The sequence below is a fragment of the Sus scrofa genome, chromosome 1 (assembly GCF_054392235.1).
Source record: "Sus scrofa isolate SSC_HxYL_T2T_F1_AM1 chromosome 1, Sscrofa_HxYL_maternal_Yorkshire_Landrace_v2.0, whole genome shotgun sequence".
NCBI lineage: Eukaryota > Metazoa > Chordata > Mammalia > Artiodactyla > Suidae > Sus > Sus scrofa.
In genome coordinates this window covers 175,947,372-175,971,224 of record NC_139383.1, presented here as the reverse complement: position 1 = coordinate 175,971,224, position 23,853 = coordinate 175,947,372, and the positions used below count along the sequence as shown (strand labels likewise).

General features: G+C 41.0%; 1 protein-coding gene across 11 annotated transcripts in view; it reads left to right on the top strand.

Moving 5' to 3' along the window:
* The window catches only part of AAGAB (alpha and gamma adaptin binding protein), a 308,159-nt gene that overhangs the window by 276,776 nt on the left and 7,530 nt on the right, over positions 1-23,853 (top strand). For 10 of the 11 annotated variants that reach the window (XM_084979083.1, XM_084979072.1, XM_084979051.1 and 7 more), the window contains 2 exons: positions 22,156-22,238; positions 23,078-23,174. In XM_084979083.1, coding sequence (XP_084835209.1) covers positions 22,156-22,238; positions 23,078-23,174 — 180 coding nt within the window. Of the gene's footprint in view, positions 1-915; positions 4,409-22,155; positions 22,239-23,077; positions 23,175-23,853 lie in introns of those variants that run through there. The other variant, XR_014817304.1, reaches the window with a different exon arrangement.

Here is a 23,853-nt window from a genome sequence, read left to right as displayed (position 1 = left end):
TTATATCTGCAGATAAGGTTAACATTCTAAGACACTGGAGGTTAGAAATTCAACATATGAGTTTGAGGGGGCGGGGGGTACAATTAGACCCATAATGTATTTCTTTAGGACTTGTTGTGTTTTATCTTTCTCCTTTGTAGCACTTGGCCACCTCAACAGGTATGTTATGCTAGGTGAAACACTACAGAAAGGATTGAGAAAAATCATATTTAATTTAGCTCACCCTATCTTCCCTGAGATAAAGGGTCACGTGGGAGATTGGTTTTGTACAAGTAGAATATTTCATCTCAATTTTCATTTGACACTTGAGTGTAAAATGAGATTGGGGGCCCGTTGGCTTGCCTGAGAGCTGATCCAACCTATGTCATTATTGGAGAATTTCTTTCTGGCATAGAAAGGTATTCTTTCTCTCTTCTTCCTCTCACTCTGTTCTTTTTTTTTTTTTTTTTTTTTTTTTGTCTTTTTGTCTTTTTGTCTTTGTTGTTGTTGCTATTTCTTGGGCCGCTCCCGCGGCATGTGGAGGTTCCCAGGCTAGGGGTTGAATCGGAGCTGTAGCCACTGGCCTACGCCAGAGCCACAGCAACGCGGGATCCGAGCCGCGTCTGCAACCTACACCACAGCTCACGGCAACACCGGATCGTTAACCCACTGAGCAAGGGCAGGGACCGAACCCGCAACCTCATGGTTCCTAGTCGGATTCGTTAACCACTGCGCCACGACAGGAACTCCAAACAACAACAAATTCTTTTGTCTTTTTTTTTTGTTGTTGTTGTTGTTGTTGTTGCTATTTCCCGGGCCGCTCCCGCGGCATATGGAGGTTCCCAGGCTAGGGGTTGAATCGGAGCTGTAGCCACCAGCCTACGCCAGAGCCACAGCAACGCGGGATCCGAGCCGCGTCTGCAACCTACACCACAGCTCACGGCAACGCCGGATCGTTAACCCACTGAGCAAGGGCAGGGACCGAACCCGCAACCTCATGGTTCCTAGTCGGATTCGTTAACCACTGCGCCACGATGGGAACTCCCTCACTCTGTTCTTTTGGGGGCAATCTCACGTGTGTTTCTTGAATTGCAAAGATGTTAAATTTTATTCTGTTGCAGTAGCAATCAAATTAAGGCCATGACAGATCTAGAAAAAAACACAGAGATTTTAGCCTATGTTGTCCTCTCCTTGTTACCAAACAAATTCCAGTTGAGGCATGGTCCTTCTCATTCATGCATTCACCAAATCCTGTTGTGAATTGATCATGGTGGTTGCTGTAGACTATCTTCACTATAAAAATACGTTTATGGTAAGGTATATAACCTGGGTCAATTCAGAATAAAATTATATTCCAAATTGGTACTTGTTATATTTATTAGAAATATTTTCAAAAGAGCTTATTTGGCTTTAATCACTTTTTGAAAAAAATCTTCCTTCCAATTATATACATTAAAGAAGTGCTGTCTTGTAATTTACATTTATTGCTATATGTTTAGAAGCTGGATTGAACACACTATTACTTTGGAATTACAAAAGTATTTTCTGGAAGGAAAGTACTGTTCAGACACTAAACAGTTAAGAGAACTGCAAAACAAAGAGGCACACTGGATTTTTCATGTTTTTTTTTTTTGTTTGTTTTGAGGTATCTTTGCTTTATTATTTTTTTTTTCTCTACAATAGTGGTACATTGGTTTGCTGTTAACCAAAACCCAAAATGTTGCCATTATCTTAATTCCATGTTTAAGAGGATCTTGACCTATATGATATGAAGGAAACTTAACTATCTTCTCTCTAGGAGGAGCCCTAGATATGGAAATACAGTGATATTTGGCTGCAACCCAAATTGTAGGAAGTGTAGAGGACTTCCTTGTAAATCCTAACATCTTAGATTAGATAGAGACAAAGCTCTGTATGATATATGGTGGCGCATATTACTGTTCCAGGAGTGCCCTACTTCATGCTGTCTGCAGAGCCTTGGTTTGCTGGTGGTCTAAGTGAACTGTGCCTGCCTCCCAGCAGGATATTCTTTCTTTTTTTGGGGGGGGGGGGGGAAGCGCGGTTTGCCCTGTGTCACATGGAGTTCCTGGGCCAGGGATCGAACCTGCATCCCAGCAATCCAGAGGTACTGCTGATCCCATTGTGCCAAAGCAAGGACTCCCCAGCAGCTATTCTTGAACGTTGCCAGCTGGTGCTCAAACTGGTTTATTTATTTTGAGAAGTCTCCATCTTTACTTCTTTTTCCTCTTTCATTTCCTCCCTTTTTCTCTCTCTCCTTTTATTTTTCTCTTTTAAAAAAATATATTTAAATATACATAGCGTAAGATTTACCATTTTAATGTACACAGAGGCATTAATAAGTACATTGTCATGTAGCCATCACCACTCCAGGCTTTTTTTTTTTTTTTTTAAGTATTGTTGACTTATAATGTGCTGCTTTTTTCTATTTTTTTATTCTTTTTTTATATTATCTTCCATCATGGTCTATCCCAGGAAATAGGATATAGTTCCCTGTGCTATACAGTACGACCTTATTGTTTATCCAGTGTAAGAGTTTGTAGCTACTAACCCCAAACTCCCAGTCCCTCTCTCAAAGCTTTTTTTTTTTTTTGTCTTTTCGTCTTTTTTGTTGTTGTTGTTGTTGTTATTGTTGCTATTTCTTGGGCCGCTCCCGCGGCATATGGAGGTTCCCAGGCTAGGGGTTGAATCGGAGCTGTAGCCACCGGCCTACGCCAGAGCCACAGCAACGCGGGATCTGAGCCGCGTCTGCAACCTACGCCACAGCTCACGGCAACGCTGGATCGTTAACCCACTGAGCAAGGGCAGGGATCGAACCCGCAACCTCATGGTTCCTAGTCGGATTCGTTAACCACTGCGCCACGACGGGAACTCCTCAAAGCTTTTTAAACCAAAAAAATATTTTAAATCAAAAAGTTGGCTGACAAAGTAAAGGAAGAGATTAGAGGTGTTCTATTTTGTTTATTTCTACTGGAAATTCAACCAATTATTTAATGAAAGGATAACTTTTTACACAAGATTTTAGAAAATAGTAAGAGAGGTAGCACACCCAGTGCTAGCCTAAAATAATCCAAAGCTAGTCTAAAACAATCTAAGGCTAGTCTAAAATGATCCAAATCCCTAAAGATAGTAAGAATAAAGAACATTATTAGAGGCTATCTCATTTATGATTTTAATCAAAGTAATTAGCAACTGTCACCCAGAAATACATAAAAATAGTACAGTATTACCTCGTTGGGTTATTTCAAGAACACAACATTCTTTAATAGAAGGAAAATCTATTTAAATCACTATACTAACAGGTTTTTGGGGAAAGATCATATGATTATAGTAATCAATGGGGAAAAAAAGCATTTAGACACTTCACAATCTCTATGGAGGGAGGAAATAAACTATGAACAAACTAGAAATGGTCTCCTGTAGCAGAAATTGATAATTTGTAATATAGTGAGTACCGTACTGAATGTGAAACAGGGAAGTGTGAATAGTGGTGCCACCTCTTTTAGGACACTAATGACTGGTTTTTCTGTTTTCGTTAGAAAAATTACTGAAATCACAGTTGATTCTTTGGGATTATTACATTGCCAATTACATAATTTCAGTTATTTTGGATTGTGTATTATCTGTTTAGTATTTATCAAGAAGTAAAGGAACTGAAGTTATGCCATACTGGTCTTTAATTTTGTACTGATTCAGAAAAATAATAGTTTGAAACTCTTAAAAAATCCATATCCCTGAAAACATAGAGATTTGACTAGAGTTTTGTTTCTTTGAAGTTTATTGGCCGCTTGGCATTCAAAAGCCAAATACTTAATCTGAAAAGCTAGTTCAATTAAAAACTTAGAAATGAGTAGCTTCCTTCCTACCTTCCACCAAGATAAAGTTGATGTGTTTCTTAAATGGGGGTTACTGAATTAAATGAATGGCCAGCTCAATTCTTCGCTTATTATGAGTCTGAACAAGTTAACTGGCTCTAGGATATCCTAATAAAATTTTGCCCCTAGTCTTTTCTTTAAAAGTTAATGATATAGAAGATGGTTCTTTGGGATACTAGTCCACCATTTTCTTGGCCTGCTGCCTTTCTGAATAAAGTCCCAGTTCCTTGCTGCAACAGCTCATCCCTTGATTTATTGGCCTGTCTTGAGGCAAGCACTAAGAGCTTGGACTCTGTAACAGATGGCAAGCCAGCCAGGAGCCTTGCTGCTCATGGCCAGCTGGTTCAGGTTGGGGAATTTTCAGGTAAGGTCCTAGATGCTGCCAGGACCACTTGTCCTGAGGATCTTCCCTTCAAAATTCCCTGAAGTGGCCCTGCCTACCCCATTTCTTGGCAGTTGGAGCAAGGAATCAACATCTGGGAGCCAACAGGCTCCAAATAGTAGGGTAAATTAAAAAAAAAAAAAAGAAGAAGAAGAAAGTCAATGATACGTACGGTGGGAGAGAGAAATTAGGAGTATAGGATTAACAGATACAAATTGCATAAAACACATAAGCAACAAAAATTTACTGTATAGTACAGGGAACTATATTCAATATCTTGTAATAGCCTATAATGGAAAATAATCTGAAAAAACTGTGTATAACTGAATCACTGCTGTACAGCTGAAACTAACACAATATTATAAATCAACTATACTCTAGTTTAAAAAAGCAAGAAATGGGGAATATATTATGGAATGCAAAACACATACACAGACACACACAGAAGTTAATGATACAGAAACAACCCAAGAAAAGATAGATTTAATTGGACGTCGTCAAAATTAAAACCTTTTGTACTTCAAAGCACACTTAGGAAAGTGAAGCAACAACTATCAATAGAAAGTATTTGTAAACTGTATCTGATAAGGATTTAGTGTGTAGAGTGTATGAAGAACTGTTATAGCTCAATAATAAAAAGACACCCAATTTAAAAATGGCAAAGGAGTTGAATGGACATTGTTCCAAAGGAGATACACAGATAGTCAGCACGTGAAAAGATGCTTAACATCATTAGTCATCAGGGGAATCACAACCACAATGAGAGATAGCACTTCATACGCTCCTGTTAGCTAAAATCTGAAGAGACACTAACAAGTGTTGGTGAGGATAGGGGGAAATTAGAACCCTTATACACTGGTAGTGGGAATGTAAAATAGTGCTTCAGCCACTTTGGAATAGTAGTAGTTGCTAAAAAAAATTAAAACCATATGACCCAGCTATTCCACTCCTAGGGATTATACCCAAGAGAATCCACAACATATGTCCAATGCAAAAACTTTCATAGGTGTTCCTAGCAGCGTTATTTATAATAACCAAGAAAGTGGAAACAACTGCTGAATTAGAAACAATCGCTGAAAACAATATCCGTACAATGGAATATTATTCAACCATGAAAGGAAATTAAGCATGGATGTATGCTACAATGTGGATGAACCTCAAAAACATTGTGCTAAGTGAAGAAAGCCAGACACGAAGGCCACATATTTTAATGATTCCACTTAAGTGTCCAGAATAGTGAAATTCATAGAGACAGAAAGTAGACTAGTAGTTCCCTGAGGCTGGGAGGAGGGCTTTGGAGTTTGGGGTATGGGGTTTCTTTTTTGGGGTGGTGAAATTGTTGTGGAATTATGTAGTGATGATAATCACACACTTTGTGAATATACTAAAAACCACACAACATTTTATACTTTAGAGAAGTGAATATTCTGATATGTAAATGATGTCAAAAGAAGGAGGGAGGAAAGAAAGGGAAGAATGGACAAAGGGAGGGAGGAAATAGTATCACTGATGATGATGGAAATGGTAGAAGGGCTGGTGGTGGTGGAAGGAAGTGAGGTAGTAACATAAAAGTGAGCTGCTTATGTACATACATTATCTTCTTTATTCATAATATCCCCATGAGTTAGGCTTAAAGAGGTCAAGTAATTTCCCCAAGGTCATATAAGTCATCAGTTCGCAAACTTGTTTGCATACTGGAATCACCTGGGGAACTTTATTTTCTTTTTTAAAATATTGTAGTTGATTTACAGTGTTATGTTAGTTTCAGGTGTACAGTATAGTGCTTCAGCTATACTTATCTATCTAGCTATACCTTTTCAGATTCTTTCCCCTTACAGGTTATTAAAAATACTGAGTATCATTTCTGGTGCTATACAGTAGGTCCTTGGTGGTTACCTATTTTATATATATAGTAGTGTGTGTATGTTAACCACCTGGAGGACTTAAAAAAGTACTGATCCCTGAATTGCACTCTCAGAGATTCTGCATTAATTGATATGGGGTGAGGCCTGGGCCTAGAGATTTTAAAAATCTTCTTCAGGTTATTGTCCCCAGGTAATTACAATATGCAGCACAGTTTGAGAAACACTAATATTAGCTGTTAACTATCAAAGCCCCTGATTTGAACATAGATCTTTCAAATTTTGAAGTCTCATGCATTTAACTACTAAAATATGTAGCTTTATAAATTATTATATTGTAATGAAATTCCTTCTTTACTGCTGTTTCTCTAAAGAATCTAGTGGCAGTTTCCTGTTCCAACACTGCCACTTAGCTGTGTGACCTTAGGCAGGCTCGTTCTGTCTAGGCTTTATTTTTAATCTGGAAAATGAGGTTGGTCTCCATCCCTGGCTCTGGCCTCACAGTCAGATCACCTGGGAAACTTTTATGACCAGTGCTGTCTGGGACTTACCCAGACCATTTATCTTAGAGGGGAGGAGTGGCTACAGTATTTTTTAAGTGCCTGCTGGTATGCAGCCCTGCTTGAGAGGCACTGACATAAATGATAGTCATCTAGTTCTAACTTGTAAGAGTCTGCTTAATCTGTGGGAGTAAACTAGGCATTTTTGAAAGCTGCATCTCCCTCTGACTGATTGGCTTTCTCCCATTCCTAAATCACGTAGTGTTCACAAGTCACTCCTCTGACTTAACAGAGCCAGAGGAGAGAGACAGGACTGTGCCCAGTGTAGAGTCACCTAGAGCCAAAGGTGAAAATAGTGGGTCCTGTCCTCTTGTCTTGGTACCTGTTTCTACTATAGGCTAGTATGACAGGGTCACAGTGCTTGTATTAAATATTTCTCCACGAGATCAGAAAGAAATAATACTGCTTTTGTAAGTACCTACCTGTCTGGGGCACAGTTGACAACCTAGGTGTATCTGGACCATTTGAATTTTTCTTCTTTTGACCTCAAATTCGTCACTGGTTCAGAATTTAAAATCCAGCTTCAAGTGTTTATTTGTTCATTCATTCAGAAAAATACTTATTCATTACTTATATTATGTGCCAGCCATTGGTCTATGTGGTTGGGACACATCAGTAAGCAAAATGAACAAAAGTTTCTGTCCTTGTGGAATTTTCATTCTTTCTTTTTTTTTGTCTTTTTTTTTTTTTTTTTTTTTTTTTTAGGGCCTCACCCATAGCATATGGCAGTTCCCAGGCTAGGGGTTGAATCAGAGCTGTAGCCGCTGGCCTACACCACAGCCATAGCTCAGGATCCCAGCTGCCTCTGTGACCTACACCACAGCTCATGGCAATGCCAGATCCTTAACCCACTGTGCGGGGCCAGGAATTGAACCCACATCCTCCTGGTTACTAGTCAGGTTCATTACCACTGACCCACTACGGGAGCTCCGGAATTTTCATTCTGATAGGGGACAATAGTCAGTGGATAGTACAAGTACTTAGTAAGTTGTGTCGTATATTAGAAGGTGATAATTTATATTTTTTAAAAGCAAGGTTAGGGATATCGAGATTGTTGGGTGGATTGCCGTATTAAGTGGGGTGGTCAAGATAGGTCTTTTTAAAAGTGTGAGATTTGGGGAAGGAGATGAGGCATTTGCCACGTGGATATCTGGGAGAAGAGCCGAGCAGGCATAGACTCTGAGGAGAAGGCACGCCTGATGTGTTTGAAGAAGAGCAGAAATTTACTGTGATTGAGGAGAGGGCAAGGTCAGAGAGGTAATGGAGGGCTAGATCATTTAGGGTGCCATAAGCTTTCAAAGTGATTTTCACATTTACTCAGAGTCAAAGGGGGAGCTTTTGCAGGGCACTGAGTAGAAGAGTGGTATCATCTGATCTCAGGGCTAGAGAAGCACTCTGGCTGCTTTTGGAGAATAGATGGTGGAGGTGAGGAAGAACAAGATCTCTTAGGAGGTGATTGCAGTATTCTAGGGGAGAGATCGTGTTGGCTTAGATGAGAGTTGTAGCAGTGGAAGGAGGGAGGAAAGATCAGATTCCAGGTCTGTTTTAGGTCATGCCAGCATGATTTCCTGATGGTTTGGGTATGAGGCATGAGAGAGAAGGGGCAGTTAAGAAGGACTCCAGGATTTGGGCCTGAGCAGTATGAAGGATAGGATGCCATCAGCTGCAATGGGGAAGCTGCACATGAAGCTGACTTTGAGGGGCAGGGTGACACATCAGTAATTTAGTTTTGGACATGTTTTTTTGAGATGGGCCCTAGACTTTCAAGTGGAGATGTCAGCCAGCTGGCTAGATGTGTGGAATTTGAGAAGAGAAGCATATGCACAGCATTTAAATTCTTGAGCATAGGGTGAGGTCACCAAGGAGGTAAGTGTAGTAAAAAGGGAGGACCAGGGACCCAGCCTCAGAACATTTCCAACACGAGTAGGATAGAGAGAAGAGAAGCAACCAGCCAAGGACACTGAGAAAGGGTGATGGTGAGGTAGGAAACCAATGATGCACAAGTGGAGTGTTCTCAAGGTGGCAGGAGTGGTCAGCTGTGCCAGATGCTACGCATAGGCCAAGTAAGATGAGAACTGAGGAATGACCTTGTGACTTAGCAGTGTAGAGGTCATCAGTGACCTTGAGGAGAACAGTTTCAGTGTAGGTTTAAAAGAAATTGGAAGGAGAGAAATTGGAGATGGTGATTATAAACCACTCTGGAAATTTTTTTGCAAGAAAAGAGAGCAAAGAAATAGGTGGGTGCTTGTGAGAAGAGTATGGTTGAGTTTTATTATTTTTTAAGATGAGAACAAGAGCAGCACATTCATAGTCTGAAGGGAATGATCCAGTAAAGAGCAAAAAACTGATGGAGGAGAGAGAAGGGAGAGGTGCTGGAGTGATGTCTTTGAGTAGGTGAGAGTGGGCTCTAGTGGATGGAATGGGGAGAGTACATATGTGGAAGAGGCTGGAAAGGGGTATGTGGGTGTAGATGTTGTTAGGTGGGGAGATGTGGCATGGAAATCTGTGGAAGTTTCTTCTGATTGCCTCAGTTTTCTCAGTGAAGTAGGAAGCCGCGCTGTCAGCTGAGGGCAGAAGGATGTTGCATTAAGATCTGAGAAGAGGAGTTCCCATGGTGACTCAGCAGTTAACAACCCCCATTAGTATCCATGAGGATGTGTGTTCGATCCCTGGTCTCGCTCAGTGGGTTAAGGATCCAGCATTGCTGTGAGCTGTGGTGTAGGATGTAGATGTGGCTCAGATCTCTAGTGACTATGGCTGTGGTGTAGGCTGGCGGCTGCAGCTCTGATTCGACCCCTTGCCTGGGAACCTCCATGTTCTGCAGGTGTGGCCCTAAAAAGACAAAAGAGACCAAAAAAAAAAAAAAAAAATTGAGGAGAGGGAAGAAAATGTGAGTCATCTAGGAGAGAGAGGGTAGAGGAACCTAAGGGTGTACATAAAGTTAAAATGCTAAATGATGGCCCGACAGCATGAAGGGGCCCACCTGAAATTTGGTATGTTAAATTTAAAGTGAAGCCATGCAGCCTGGGTGTGTGTAGGTGCCTGTGAGGGGGATGGGGGTGGTCGGTGTTCTCCAGCTGCTTTAAGTTACATGGGTGCTGGCGTGGAATAATCAATTGTGCTTTTACCAAGAAAGGATATCGCAACAAGAGAGAGGCAGGGGATTAGGTCATGTACATAAGAGAATGGTTGACCATGGAATTTAAGCTGGGTAAGAGAGGGAGAGACAAACCCAATGGGGAGAGGGTCAGTGGGAAGGTGGTAGTTCTGAGGTCCCAGTGGAATGAAAGGATAGTTGGGTTGAGCTGCTATAAGGAAGGGAGTGAGCTGGAAGGGTAGGTGGTGGTCGAGAATGGGATGCATGAAATTGAGATTATGGAGGGGTTGTAGTTGATAATAAGGTCTTAAGCTATGACCGTGGGAATTTATGGCTGAGGTACAGTAGAGGACAACATCCTCTACTGTATTTAATGAACCAAGAATGAACCAAGAATCAGGTTCTTGAAAAGACCAACAACAGCATATATATATACAGACAAACTCGCTGAGAATTCAGATGGAAATAGTATTAGAGAAAGTGACAGTGAGCCAGTGATTAAGCCTGTGAAGGAATTTGGGGAATGGTTGGCTCATCTGTTGTCTTAGACACTTGCCTTCAAATATAGTCTGTTTGAGAGTATCAGTAAGCTTTTATATTCAGAGGTTTTAGAGGTAATTTAATCCAGTTATTCTCAACTGAGACCCACAGGGAGAAGGGGAGAATTTAGCAAATGCTGCACACATCCTCTGGGAATGTTTGCCTGGCTTCCCCTGACAGGCACTTTAACGAGTAAGCCAGTGTTACCAGTTGATTGGTAGGATGACTTATCTCCTGACTGCATTTAGATAGAAAACTCTTAGGAAGTTTTGAGCCGGTCCATTCTTTTTTGGTACAGGAATGGCTTTTTCAGCATCCTTGCCAGATGATCATGCAACATTTTGGGTTGAATTTTTCTTTTTTTTTTTTTTTGGTCTTTTTGCCATTTCTTTGGGCCGCTCCCGCAGCATATGGAGGTTCCCAGGCTAGGGGTCCAATCGGAGCTGTAGCCACTGGCCTACGCCAGAGCCACAGCAACGGGGGATCCGAGCCACGTCTGCAACCTACACCACAGCTCACGGCAACGCTAGATCGTTAACCCACTGAGCAAGGGCAGGGACCGAACCCGCAACCTCATGGTTCCTAGTCAGATTCGTTAACCACTGCGCCACGACGGGAACTCCAGGTTGAATTTTTCTAATAACAGGTACCTCAGTACTTTGTGAAGCAGTCCTAGAAGCAGTTAATGGCATAGAGAAATCAAAGAACAATCCTATCTATTCTCAGCAGATAGAATATCTTAGGCTGGTAGCCTGGGGAAAGGATATTTTACTTTGTGTCAGAGCTGAGAACAGTGATGAAAATTTTCTCTCTGTTATATTTTTCTTGCTTCTCCCTGTTGCTAGCTTTCATTTTTATCACTTTTCTTCATAGTCTTCCTAGGAGGTGAAGAAAATACCAATGGAAATGATTTAGCTCAGAGCTATTGAAGTATCAAGGAGATGGGAAAAAAATGGAGATTGTCTAAAGTAATGAGTTTGGAAAAACCAAAGCTGAGAAGGGAATTTAACTGGAATCTGTAATGTAGGGTATGTGTAGGGTAAATATGGACTTGATTTTCCAAATCCCAGGAAGTGATTTGTGGAGGTACATTATGCTAAGAGATGATCCAGGCAGAAAATAGAAATGGTTCAGAAGGGGCTACAGTTAATTCTTGTGAATGACAGTTGTACCTAATTCAACTTAGCAAGGCACCTGGCCTAAACTCTTAAAGACTGTTGTTTTAGAGCTCAATCATGTTTTTCTTCCCAATATTTTTGGTATTTTTTTCTACCAAGTTTTGTACCGGCTGTACAGATTATACGTTGTTGAATTTAATAGAATTTACTAAGGCATATTGTTTTGTTAGGTATGCTAACGTCTGTGAGTTAGCCAGCTGAAGGCATTTAGAACATAGAATCTCCATGAATGCCTCTAGTTTGACGTCCTCCTTTCAAGGATGGCGAAAATGAGGCCTCAGGGAACAGAGGTGACTTGCCCATATTCACACAGTGAGTCAGTAGCTAAGGTGGGACAAGAGGGCAGGTCTCCTGACCCAGGAGTGTTGTGTGTTTTTCCATTACAGTGTGGGGATTTACATTATTGGCTGGTTAGAGAAACGAACACAGAGTTAAATAATTGACTCAGGCTGCATGGGAAATTATTGGCAGAGCCACATGAGTTCGTTCCCTACAGAACTCCCTCGGCTGAGGTGTTCTGCTGGCATGAGTAAGATTTTAATGAGACAGGCAGGAAGCAATGATCGTGTCTGAAGTTTTTGGAGTTTTTTACCTACTGCATTTTAAATAAATCCTTTTTAAAAGGCTGTATATGAAATGATGTTGATACTGACTTTATCCTGTTGTTCTGAGCTTAATCCAAAGTACAGATAAGGCTCTTGGATAGTTAATAAAATAAATATTTGTGCATTACTTGTGAGTGCAAGAGTTTGTTTTAAATTAGTTCACTTTGAGTCACTACAGATTAATTCTCTTCAGTTTGAGTTAGACTTATGTGTACATAGTAAGTGCTCAGCTAATGTTTTTGTTAGTTTCACATTGTATAAAGAAACAGGTTAAATGATAGTACTGTAATTGTAGGCAAATTATTCTAGAAAGAGATTTATAAATCTTTTTGATATAGAGTATAACTTTTAGGTTAACTTATAATAACCTAGTTTCATATTCTTGGCATTACTAACATCTTGTTTCATAAACTAAACATTTATTCTTAACAGGGCATTATCCACTCTCAAAGGGGTGAAAATTGATTCTTGGGGCAAAAAAAAAGAAAAATTCTTTTTACATGTAAAACACAGATATGCATATAGTATGTAATATATACAGTATATCTGTGGTATTAATATTTCAATTGGAAGAGTATATCATAATTAGGGAAAAAATGTCTAGAAAGACCCTAGTGCGTGTCTTTTTTCCCAGTTCCTGGCACAGAACTCCTAATATAATACAATAAGTTAACATTTGTTTTTTTGTCCTGGCTTTTGAAACAACTCCAGAGCAGTAAAGGTGAAGTAGCATCTTTGGTTAATTCAATAACAGGCCCCTTTAAACCACACCGGAGTTTATGATAATGGAGTGACTTTTGGAAGGCCCCTGAGGATGGGAGTTGGTTGCCAGGGGAACCAACCAATGATTAGAGAGTTTGGACTTTGAGCCCTACCCTGACTGACCTCTGAGCAGGGGTGAAGGGCTGGAGGTTGTGTTAATCACCAGTGGACAATGATATAATCAATCATTTACTTCCAGTGAAAACACTAAGCCGTGGGGTTCGGGGTGTGTGCAGGTTGGTCACACTGAGGTGCTGGGAAGTTGGCATGCTGCATGCTTTGCTCTAAGCATCTCATCCATCTGGCTGTTCCTGAGTTATATTCTTTATAATAAATTGGTAATTTTGGTAAGCTCTTTTCCTGAGTTCTCTGAGGCATTCTAGCAAATTAGCAAACCTGAGGAGGGGTTTATGGGGACCCCCAGTTGGTCAGAAGTACAGGTGACAACCTGAGCCTTGCAGTTGGTGTCTGAAGGTAGGGGCAGGGGTGGGGGAATGGGGGGACAGTTTTGTGAGACTGAGCCCTTATCCTGGAGGGGTGGGGGGTTGTCTTTGCTAACTTTGGATGGTCAGTGTCAGAATTTCGTTAAGTTGTGGAACACCTAGCTGGTGTCCTCCAAGTACTGGAGATTTACCTGGTCTGGGGGAAAAAGCACACCTCTGGTGTCAGAAGTGTTGGTTATGGGTAGAAAAGGAAACAAGAGTTTCCTCCTTAGGGGGCATGATAGAAATAGTTGAGAAACACTGAGCTGAAGGATCTGTTTGTACACTATAAAGTCTACCTTAGAGGGAATCCCAGATACCATTGAATTCACTGTAAAGGTCAAACGTCTAGAAAGGTCAGCATTTCCACCATATACATTAAAGATACAATTTCCAATAGTCCAGGAAATGAAGTGGTTAGAAATGCCTTTATATCTTGGCAGTTTTTTAGGTGTCTTCATCTTCCTCTCATGGCTCACTGTATAACCTTTCCGCTGTACTGTCTTGCCTTATATTTCCTCCACCTAAAAATCTGGCTGTGACTCAAGAAAAAGGATGTCAGGAGTTGCCACTATAGTATTGTGAGTTAAGAATCCCACTGCAGCAGCTTGGGTCCCTGCAGAAGCATGGGTTCGACCCTTGGTCCAGCACAGTGGGTTAAAGGATCTGGTGTTGCAGCTCCCTAGCCTGGGAATATGCTGTGGGTGTGGCCGTTTGGAAAAAAAAAAGGGCGGGGGTGGGGGGTTGATGTCGGTAAAATCTCAGCTGCCTCCTTGAGTTACCTACCTCAGCTCCTGTTAGAACTGGGCTTCTTACCATGAACAAAGAAACTGTGGGGCAATGCTTTATGCTAAATGTGACAACTTTTAAAAATTGATTACCCCACTCCCCACCTGCCTAGTTGTGAAGTTACCATTAAATGATCCAGGCCCGATGCTCAGTACTGTGCCTTGAACTTGGGAGGCACTTGATAAATAAGACTTGGTTTTAAGGTCAAGGAAAGAAGATTGGTTAGTAGAAACCTGATGAATTGTTTTGGTTTGTTCAGATGAAGTTGTCAATGTTTTATATAGGAAGGTAGCATGATGCACTGTGTCCTGTGTCAGTTTAACATTTTATTCCAAGGCCTTCCCCCCAGGCTTTGTCACCTGAGCACCAGTGAGTCTCCTGAGGGGGTTAATGGGCTCTTGGGTATTCAGTGATTTGTTTGTTTGCTTTACAAATACCATCACTGAGGGAGGGACAGCAGGGGAAATCCTCAGAGAGTTTACTTTCACTTTACCTGTTACAACGTTTAATCTCCAGGGGTGCAGGTGGGTAATAACGATTAAGTGGAATTTTAATAGTAGAAACAGTTTTCTGTGTTTTCCTATTATAAATGAAAAGAATTGATCTTCAATTAATGTATGTTCACCTGAATGTACTTGGTAACAAGATATTGTGGCAGAAATCCTAGATTCCAGTTTAAGGAATCATTTGCAACTGATGTCCAAGCAGTGGCAAGAAATGAGTACCGAAACACAAGGTTTGCCTGGCTACCTGGTATCTGGGCTGCTTTCTTGAGAACGTAGATGGCCAATGCCTTTGATATAATTTTTGTTTTTTTTTTTTGAAAGAGAGTGAAAAAGCAATGGTTAGATAAAAATTTACATTTAACGTCCCAGAAAATAAAACAACATCAAATTAGTGAAAAGAAGAATGATAAATAAAGAGGGTTCTAGCGGGATCTGCCCCTGCCTAGGTGGTTTTGGGAAAATGGCATGTCTCTGGATCCCAGTTTCCTAATCTCTAGGATGGGGCAGAATTATAGCCACATGATATTCTACAGAACTGAGTTCCTTGGGACAGAGTGAGTTGTTCCTCTTTTTTTATCCCAGTGCCCAATATGGTGGAACTGAGAAAAATGATTTGAATAATCTCTGACAGTTGTCTCACTTGTGAATGTTGTGGTCAAAAATAAAAATAAGTAAGATATAATACTGATTTTTTTTTTTTTAGAATGCATAATTTGGTGGAGATTGTGTTGTAAGAGAAAAGGGGGAAGAGGGAATTGCGAAAAATTCAAGAAGATGGTAGGCAATAAATGTATGAGTAAAATAATGAGACTTTGGTGTTTTTTTTGGGGGGGTCTTCTTAGGGCCGCACTTGCGGCATATGGAGGTTCCCAAGCTAGGGGTCTAATCGGAGCTGTAGCTGCCAGCCTACTCCACAGCTATAGCAACGCAGGATCCGAGCCCTTTCTGTGACCTACACCACAGCTCAGGGCAACGCCAGATCCTTAACCCACTGAGCAAGGCCAGGGATCAAACCCGCAACCTCATGGTTCCTAGTCGGATTTGTTTCCTCTGTGCCACAACGGGAACTCCTGTTTGTTTGTTTGTTTGTTTTTTAAAGTCACCCCCCACATTGTCCATAGGCAAATAAATGGTGGGAAATCTCTTCAAATTAATCACCATGAAGGCATGGCAGGCCTCCTTCTGTGGCTAGCTTAGAAAAGATTTTTGGTAGTCATTCTTTTTATTTTTGGAGCTGGTTATGAACCACATGAGAAAAGTCATCTTTTTCTTTATGGTAAAGTTTTGTTTTCATTTAGTCAGATTATTCCCAACACTTGGTTCTGAGTGGGTTTAGACTTGATTATCAACATTCCTTTGAGGATTTTCTAGAGTGCTTCAGGCTCTGGAGGTAGAACTTACAGTGGAGCCATTTATTTAGAATCAGAGTAAAGCTTTTTCCTTTACAACTTTGGGAAAAATAGTGCTCATTCTGATGTTTAATTCAGTTTATTAGGAATTTCTGTGTATGTGTGCATGGAACAAACGAAGAGGACATATACCGAAGTGTTAATTAGCATCTTTGGTGATTTCATTTTCTTGTTCATTCTTCTATTTTCCAAATTTTCTACCATGAATATATCATTTCCCCAAGGAAAGGGGAAAAACACCCTAGTCTGGTTACTTTCTGGACACAGTCATGATATGGTCTAGTATCGGCAGAGACAGTTCTATACTTGTGAGCAGGCGTCTGGGGTTTCAGAGGGAGAGCAGAGATTTGCTTTCCTGAATCCGAGCTCATAATAGAGCCAGATACACTGTTTAACCTATATCTCTAAAAAAGTGCTGTGTTTTAATAATATACTTTAAACTTGACCTATTTTAAAGCAGTAGTTGAGTAAAAGAGAATAAATCGATTCTAATTCTTCTGTGATTTTAGAAACATTTCATTTCCATATGTCAAACAAGTGGAATATGAGATAAAAGTACACTCTTATTTTCCTAATACTAGTGAAATAATTTCTGACAGAGAACTGCTTCAAAGAAGTTTTTATGCAAATAGTATGGTATGATTTAAAAATATCATTCACAAAAATAGGTACAGCTTCTCTGTAAGGTGAAATATCTTAGTTGTATAGTAAGTTTGGTCATTTTATCACATGGGTGGAAAAATATTTTGTGGGGAGAGGAAGGGGATGTTAAGAAAACCTCAAATACGGCGAAAACTTGAACTTTTTAAGATGATGCTAAATGATTGCTGCTTTAAAGAAATGCTGAAATATGAACACAGAAAACATGTAACAGGTCACTTTCGGCATTTGGGAGTGTGGTCTTGGAGATCCTTAATATTGTGAGCAGTACATGTAAATTTGAGGTAAAACCTTCTCCTTAGCCAATGCTTGCAGCCTCTGCCTGACAGTCATGTCAGGTTGTCATTGGCTATCTCAGCATCTCCCCTGAACACTAATCACTATGCTGGGAAGGTGGGAGAGCCCCTAGCTACTGTCTCTGTCTGCAAGCCATGTTTAATATAGTTTAGGATGGCAGGTAGACTCAAGACAGGTATTTATTACCAGCACAGTAGGACAACCAGGAAAATGGCACTGAGAGAGCAGAAATCATCTAGAGAAGCATCGTAGAATAGCGAGGATGTTTGTAATGCCGACAGGAGGTAGATTGGATCTTTTCAATTTTGTTATTATTTTTCTGTTGAAAATCCTTTCAAGGAGTTCCTGTTGCAGCTTAGCAGGTTAAGGACCTGACGTCTCTGTGAGGATGTGGGTTTGATCCCTGGCATCGCTCAGTGGGTTAAGGATCTGCCATAGGTTGCAGACGTGGCTGGGATCTGGTGTTGGCATGGCTGTGGTGTAGCTGTAGCTTTGATTCAGCCGCTAGCTGGGGAACTTCCATATGCTACAGATGTGGCTGTAAAAAGATAAAAAGAAAAAACAAAAAACAAACTCCTTTCAAGAAATGACTTAAAACATGAGCATTTTAGCCCCAAATTTCCTGTCCTAATTAGATCTAGATCAGTGATTCTGAGTTGGAGGCAATTTTGCCTCCTGAGGGGACATTTGGCAGTGCTACAGGCCTTTGGTGTGTAGGCAGGGATATACAAGACTCCCCCCTGCCCCTTGTCTCGACACACACAAAAAGTCTCAGGTGTCAGCAGTGTTGAATTTGAGAAACGCTTGTCTACATCTACTTGAGGGACAGTGAAAGGACACTGGGGCCTAACCTGACCAGTGCCTTTAGGACTTAAAGGTTGGGATCAGTTAATGAGAGGCATTGAAGTGGCATCTGATTAATCATTCAGTCCTTAGCTGTTCAGTTTAGTTCCGTTGAAATCATTCTAAGCCAGGAACGTAATGAAGGATTGCTGATGAAAGAGAACTGTATGTGAATGAAGTCTTTTTGCATTTGACCCAAGTTTGGGTCATATTCATTATTTGTATACCAAGCATTGAATGTCTCTTTACTCTTTACATGGCACTTCTGGGCTCAATAGAAATTAATCGAAAGGAAATTAATTAGAATCACAGTTTCTAGAGTTCAGGTTCTAGCTTTGTGACTTTGGATGAGTTACTTAATCCCTCTCAGTTAAAGTTTACACTGTGAAAAAGATAGTGAAATAAATCCTCTGTAAAGGAAGATAAATAACAATGGCTTTTCGGTTTGTAAAGAGATATCCAAATTGGAGTTCCCCTTGTGGCTCAGTGGAAACGAACCCAGCTCGTATCCATGAGGACACGGATACAATCCCTGGCCCCGATCAGTGGGTTAAGGATCTGGCATTGCCATGAGTGCAGAGTGGATCACAGATGCAGTTCACATCTGGCATTGCTGTGGCTGTGATGTAGGCTGGCAGCTATACTCTGATTTGACCCTAGCCTGGAAGCCTCCATATGCTGCACCTGTGGGCCTAAAAAAACCCCAAAACACAAATACTTTCATATATTTCAAGTTTTCTTGAAATGTCTTATTAAAAAGTAAATAAAATAAGAGCTCCTCTACAAGGCTTGAGAATTTCTCATTTCTTATCTTTATTTCTAGAGACTATAGTTTTGTTTCTGACACTTCCTTGAAGAATTTTATGCAAATGGCCAGCACTGAGTTAGTGTTTGTAGGACCAGAGTTTAGAGTAATTTATTTTACATCACTTAACAACTTCTCCTTTCTGCAGCTCTGAAGTTCCAGAAGAATCAGTTGAATAGGTACATTAATTTATTCCCTCTTAGTGTAGTGTTTTGTAGCATCCATAAAATCAAAGATGCTAAAGCCAATTTCAACAACTGTCTACTAAAAGAATAAATAAATGCTTCTTAATAGGGATGACATTTCCATGCCCTGAATGCTGGGGAGAAAAATCAGGCAAACAAGAAAAGATTTAGGTCATTCTTTCCCATGAAAACAGTAGGTTTTTTTTTTTCCTTTTTCTTTTTTTCTTTTTGTCTTTTTCCGGGGCCACAACCTCGGCATGTGGAGGTTCCCAGGCTAGGGGTCCAATCAGAGCTGTAGCCACCAGCCGAGCTGTGTCTGTGACCTACACCACAGTTTATGGCAACGCCGGATTCCCCAACCCACTGAGCGAGGCCAGGGATCAAACCCGAAACCTCATGGTTCCTAGTCGGATTTGTTAACCACTGAGTCACGGTGGGAACTCCCTGGAAACAGTAGTTTTACAGTGGGTGCACATGGGCAGAATTTTGCTAAACACTGAGCTTGGGAAAATGGAGAGTTCCTTAAAAACCATGGGTGTACAGAATATCATCCAGGTTTTTTGAATAGCATTAATGTGCAAGCAGTCTGCTTCGGTTAAACAAAAATGAATTGCTTTTCTAATTGTGAAAATCTGTATGTCTCTAACTTCCTTAAAATATAAGCAGTGGAACATGGTGAATGCATGTTAGTTGACTAAATTCTCCACTGTTTACAAGAAAAAGCTGTTCCAGCTTATTGTCATTAGCCTGAAACCTGATTATAAACTCATAGTCATCTGTGGACCTTAAAAGGATTCTGCAATTTAAGATTCTTGTTTCTGTCTATATAGAAATACTTAAGCCCAGCCAATTCAGAGTTAATGGTTAAGAGAGGCTTACTTCATCAAATCACAAACATCTAGAGCAAAAAGGACCTTACCAATCCCCTCCCCCCCCTTTTTTTTTTAAGATCAGAAAGTTGAGGCACAGAAAGATTGATTGACTTACTTAAGGTCATAATGGTGGGCAGAGCTAGGAATGGAATCCAGACTTTCTGACCACTAACCCAATTTTCTTCCCACTCTCTGGACTTTTCCAAAATTATATTAATTGTTAGAGTTGGGACATTCAGGTTTTGTTTTTTTATTGTGATAAAATACACATAGAATTTAATCATATAATGTTTAAAAGGCATACACATGAACCTGGAACAAAAGTCAAAAGGTTGACAGAGGTTTACAGTGTACAGTGCCAAGTCCAGCTCCCTCTCACTCCTGCTCATCCCAGATCCCCTCCTTGAAGGCAGCCACTGTAAAGAATGAGGCATTTTAAATAGACCATTTTGGTCTAATAACATGCCTAAACTGACATTGTCTTGTATTATTCTTCAGGGATTGCCCTCTGGCGTGCCAAGTTTAGGTACTGCCCAACAAAGGAAAAACATAAGCTGTGGAATTGGAATTCGGAGAGATTTGTGAGCTGATTTGAAAATTACCCAAAGTCCAAGTTATTTCCAGTAATAGAAGTAAGGGCCCTCTTGCATCAGTGCTCTATTACTCAGATAAATGCCTTTTGTACAAAGAGCCTAAAGTATTTTATAAGAACTCTCATGTATCCTCCTGACATGTAAAATCCCAGAATACTGTATAACTGCATACAACTGCTTTAAAGCCTATAGCACATTGGCCACAAGAAAAGATTATGTCAGTGTTTGAATGAACACCCCCAGGCTCTGTGAAACCCTCAGTGTGGGACACTTGTCTCAGCCTCTGAGTCTCCCCAGTCTGCCTCACTGAAGCCTGGTCCTGGGATGGGGCTCCCCCAGGTCTTGGGCCTGCAGAGTTCCTCATGGGTGGGCAGGTTGCTGAGAAAGGGGACTCCAGGAGTTCCCGTCGTGGTGCAGTGGTTAACGAATCCGACTAGGAACCATGAGGTTGCGGGTTCGGTCCCTGCCCTCGCTCAGTGGGTTAACGATCCGGCGTTGCCGTGAGCTGTGGTGTAGGTTGCAGACGCGGCTCGGATCCTGCGTTGCTGTGGCTCTGGCGTAGGCCGGTGGCTACGGCTCCAATTCAGCCCCTAGCCTGGGAACCTCCATATGCCGCGGGAGCAGCCCAAGAAATAGCAGCAGCAACAACAACAACAGACAAAAAGACAAAAAAAAAAAAAAAAAAAAAAAAAAGAAAGGGGACTCCAGGAGTACGTGCACACCTTTCACCCCACTGCCACTGTTGAGGTTGTGGAGCAGGAAGCGCAGAGAGCAGCAGAGACCCTGGGTACTGCCCAGCGCCCCCCTAGCCTTCAAGCACAGGTACCGACCAGGTTAGTACCTCTGTACAAGTAGGCCAAGTGTACTACATGAGGAGATGGTAACAGGAGATGGAAAAAGCTCAGGCCTGGACCTCCCCGATGCTACAGTTGGGCTTCATCCTGATTTAAAGGCAAATCTCCCCAAGTTAAAATGGGAGTGAGGGGCCTGCAAGTGGTTTTCTTTCTGTGGGGTTCTGTCAACAGGTTTCACCCACCAGAGGCGAGGACTAGGAAGTTTGGAGGTTGTTGAGAGATGGGTGAGAATGGAGTCAGGGAAGTGATAGGGAGAGGAAAGTGAGGTGGGAAGAAGCCTTTTTGAGAGAGGAGTTCTTTGACCTCTATACTGTTAGACTCTTGAGTGATGTAGGTTTCACTTTCTACTCTCAGGCGCACTGGTTTTTTGTTTTTCCAATTTTCTTGATCCTAAGGACTCTCCTGGAGTACTTGCTAAAAGTTCAGACTCCTTGGTCTCTGTTTAGACAGAAATTCTAACTCAGTCCAAAGCAGGGTCAATATTCAATACTGGGGTAGTCACTGTCCAGGTGACTCTTGGGGAACCCTACCAAATCAGGGCTGGGTTCTGACATTTTGCTCTAGATTTGTCCTCCTTTGTAAATACAAATAGCGAGAGCATTGGGAACCATAACTGCACGAGTAGAGCTTTATTTCAAAAAAACATGAATGTTCATTTTTACCTGATAATAATACCTTGGTATTTGATTCTTTTTAATTTTAATTGTTTAAAACACTGCAATATTAGTTCATAATGACTGTCAGAACACCAGCTCTGTTAATCTTTGCAAACAGAACCACTGAGCAACCTTTTCTTTGTTGTAATGGCCTTGCCATCTACTTGACCTGGACTGATACTCTGTGATTTAAAATTTACCCAGAATTTGGAGAGTATGGTAAATGATGATAACTATTTTTTATAGTTAGAAATTTTATTATTAACTATTATGTTATTGTCACAGTCATTTTAACAATTTAAAATGTAAATAAAAAATTTCAGTGATTGTATTTTTTTCTTTTCAGAGAAGAACCAAGGCTTTAGCCTTCTTAGCTCATTGGCTGGAGCAAACCATAACATTGGATCAGCAGACACCTGCCATTCAGAGGTAGAGATTTTTTTCCTGGATCTTTTCTTTGCTTTGGCTTTAATTTCTACTCATCATTGTGAATCTTTACACCATTTATCATTTCTTCCCTTTCCATTTAAGAAGTGACTGAGAATATTAGAAATAGATAGAAGGCTAATCTAAAATAGCCCTTTTTATGCCTGCCACCTATTGAGAAAAGGCTATTTAGGCATTAAAGCAGTAAGCCCTTTCAAGATGTTTGCAATTTGTGCTGTTGCATGTGTTTTTGCTAAAGTGCTTTTAAAAATATGCCAGGATTTCCTTGAGGCATAAAGTTGCCTCTAGATCTTTAAATATAAAATAAAATTAATGGTTCTTTTTAAGTACTTCCTGTGTACTCTACAACCTGAAGCAAGGTACCTGCCCTTAATGAGTTTAATAAGCTGATTTCAACCCTCTGTCCTCAAGGACTGTGGTCCAGGACGGCTGTGGTCGGCAGGTAGAAGCCATGAGCACGTTCGGCAGTGCCATGTTGTCTTTCCAGGACCTTCTTCCTCAGTCTCTGAGGTCTTTGTGATAGGATCTTACACATTTTCAGATTTTGAAAAAAAAGCATGATCTTAAAACAAAACAGTATGTTTTAATAGTCAATAGCAAAATCACAACACTTGCTAATTTTTCCTTGAGGAAAAACACTCCTGAGTTAGTGGTCTTTTAGCCTTTCTTAATGTGACCTTGATCCTTGTTTCATCTCTCCTGGTCTCTAGTTCCTATTTCTACTTCTCTAAAGCTAACCAGTGGGTGGAAGTGTGAGCCTTTTTGGATTTAGTTCTGAAGCAGCTTCTTAAATTGTTGCTTGCGTGTGTTTTCCTCAACAGCAGCCCTGTTTGCCAGCAGCAGAGAGGACTGAAGCTCTCTTGGATCATCGAGGTGGCGCATCTAACACAGCAGACGCTCAGGTCGATAGCATTGTGGGTAAGCCCCTCCTCTGGCTGCCAAGTGACAGCTCTGTGGGACTTATAATAGTCCATGTATCGGGGCATAAATCATCTGGGGGGGAACTGACTTTAAACACGGACAAGGGAAGAAAATTGATAGTGCACCCCAAATGAATTGTGAGCCTTGTGGACGGATGTCAGAAAAAGGAGGGAGAAGAGTTCCCATTGTGGTGCAGCGGAAATGAATCCAGCTAGTAACCATGAGGTTGCAGGTTCGATCTCTGGCCTTGCTCAGTGGGTTAAGGATCTGGTGTTTCTGTGAGCTGTGGTGTAGGTCACAGACACGGCTTGGGTCTGGTGTTGCTGTAGCTGTGGTATAGGCCGGCAGCTGTAGCTCCGATTTGACCACTAGTCTGGGAACTTCCATATGCCGAGGTGCAGCCCTGAAAAGCAAAAAAAAGAAAGAAAGAAAGAAAAAAAAGGAGGGAGAGTAAATACATTACAGACCTGTAGGTACCATTTTCTTCTTGATTCTCTTAGCAGGATCTTGATTCAGATCATCTTAGCCAAAACAGACAGAAACAGATGGTGAAATAGCTTTCTATTTCCATATTCCACCGTTTTTGGTTCTTTTTCGTGTTTTTTTGTTTGTTTGTTTTTTGGCCACCCCATTGCATATAGAGTTCCCGGGCCAAGGATTAAATCCCAGCTGGAGC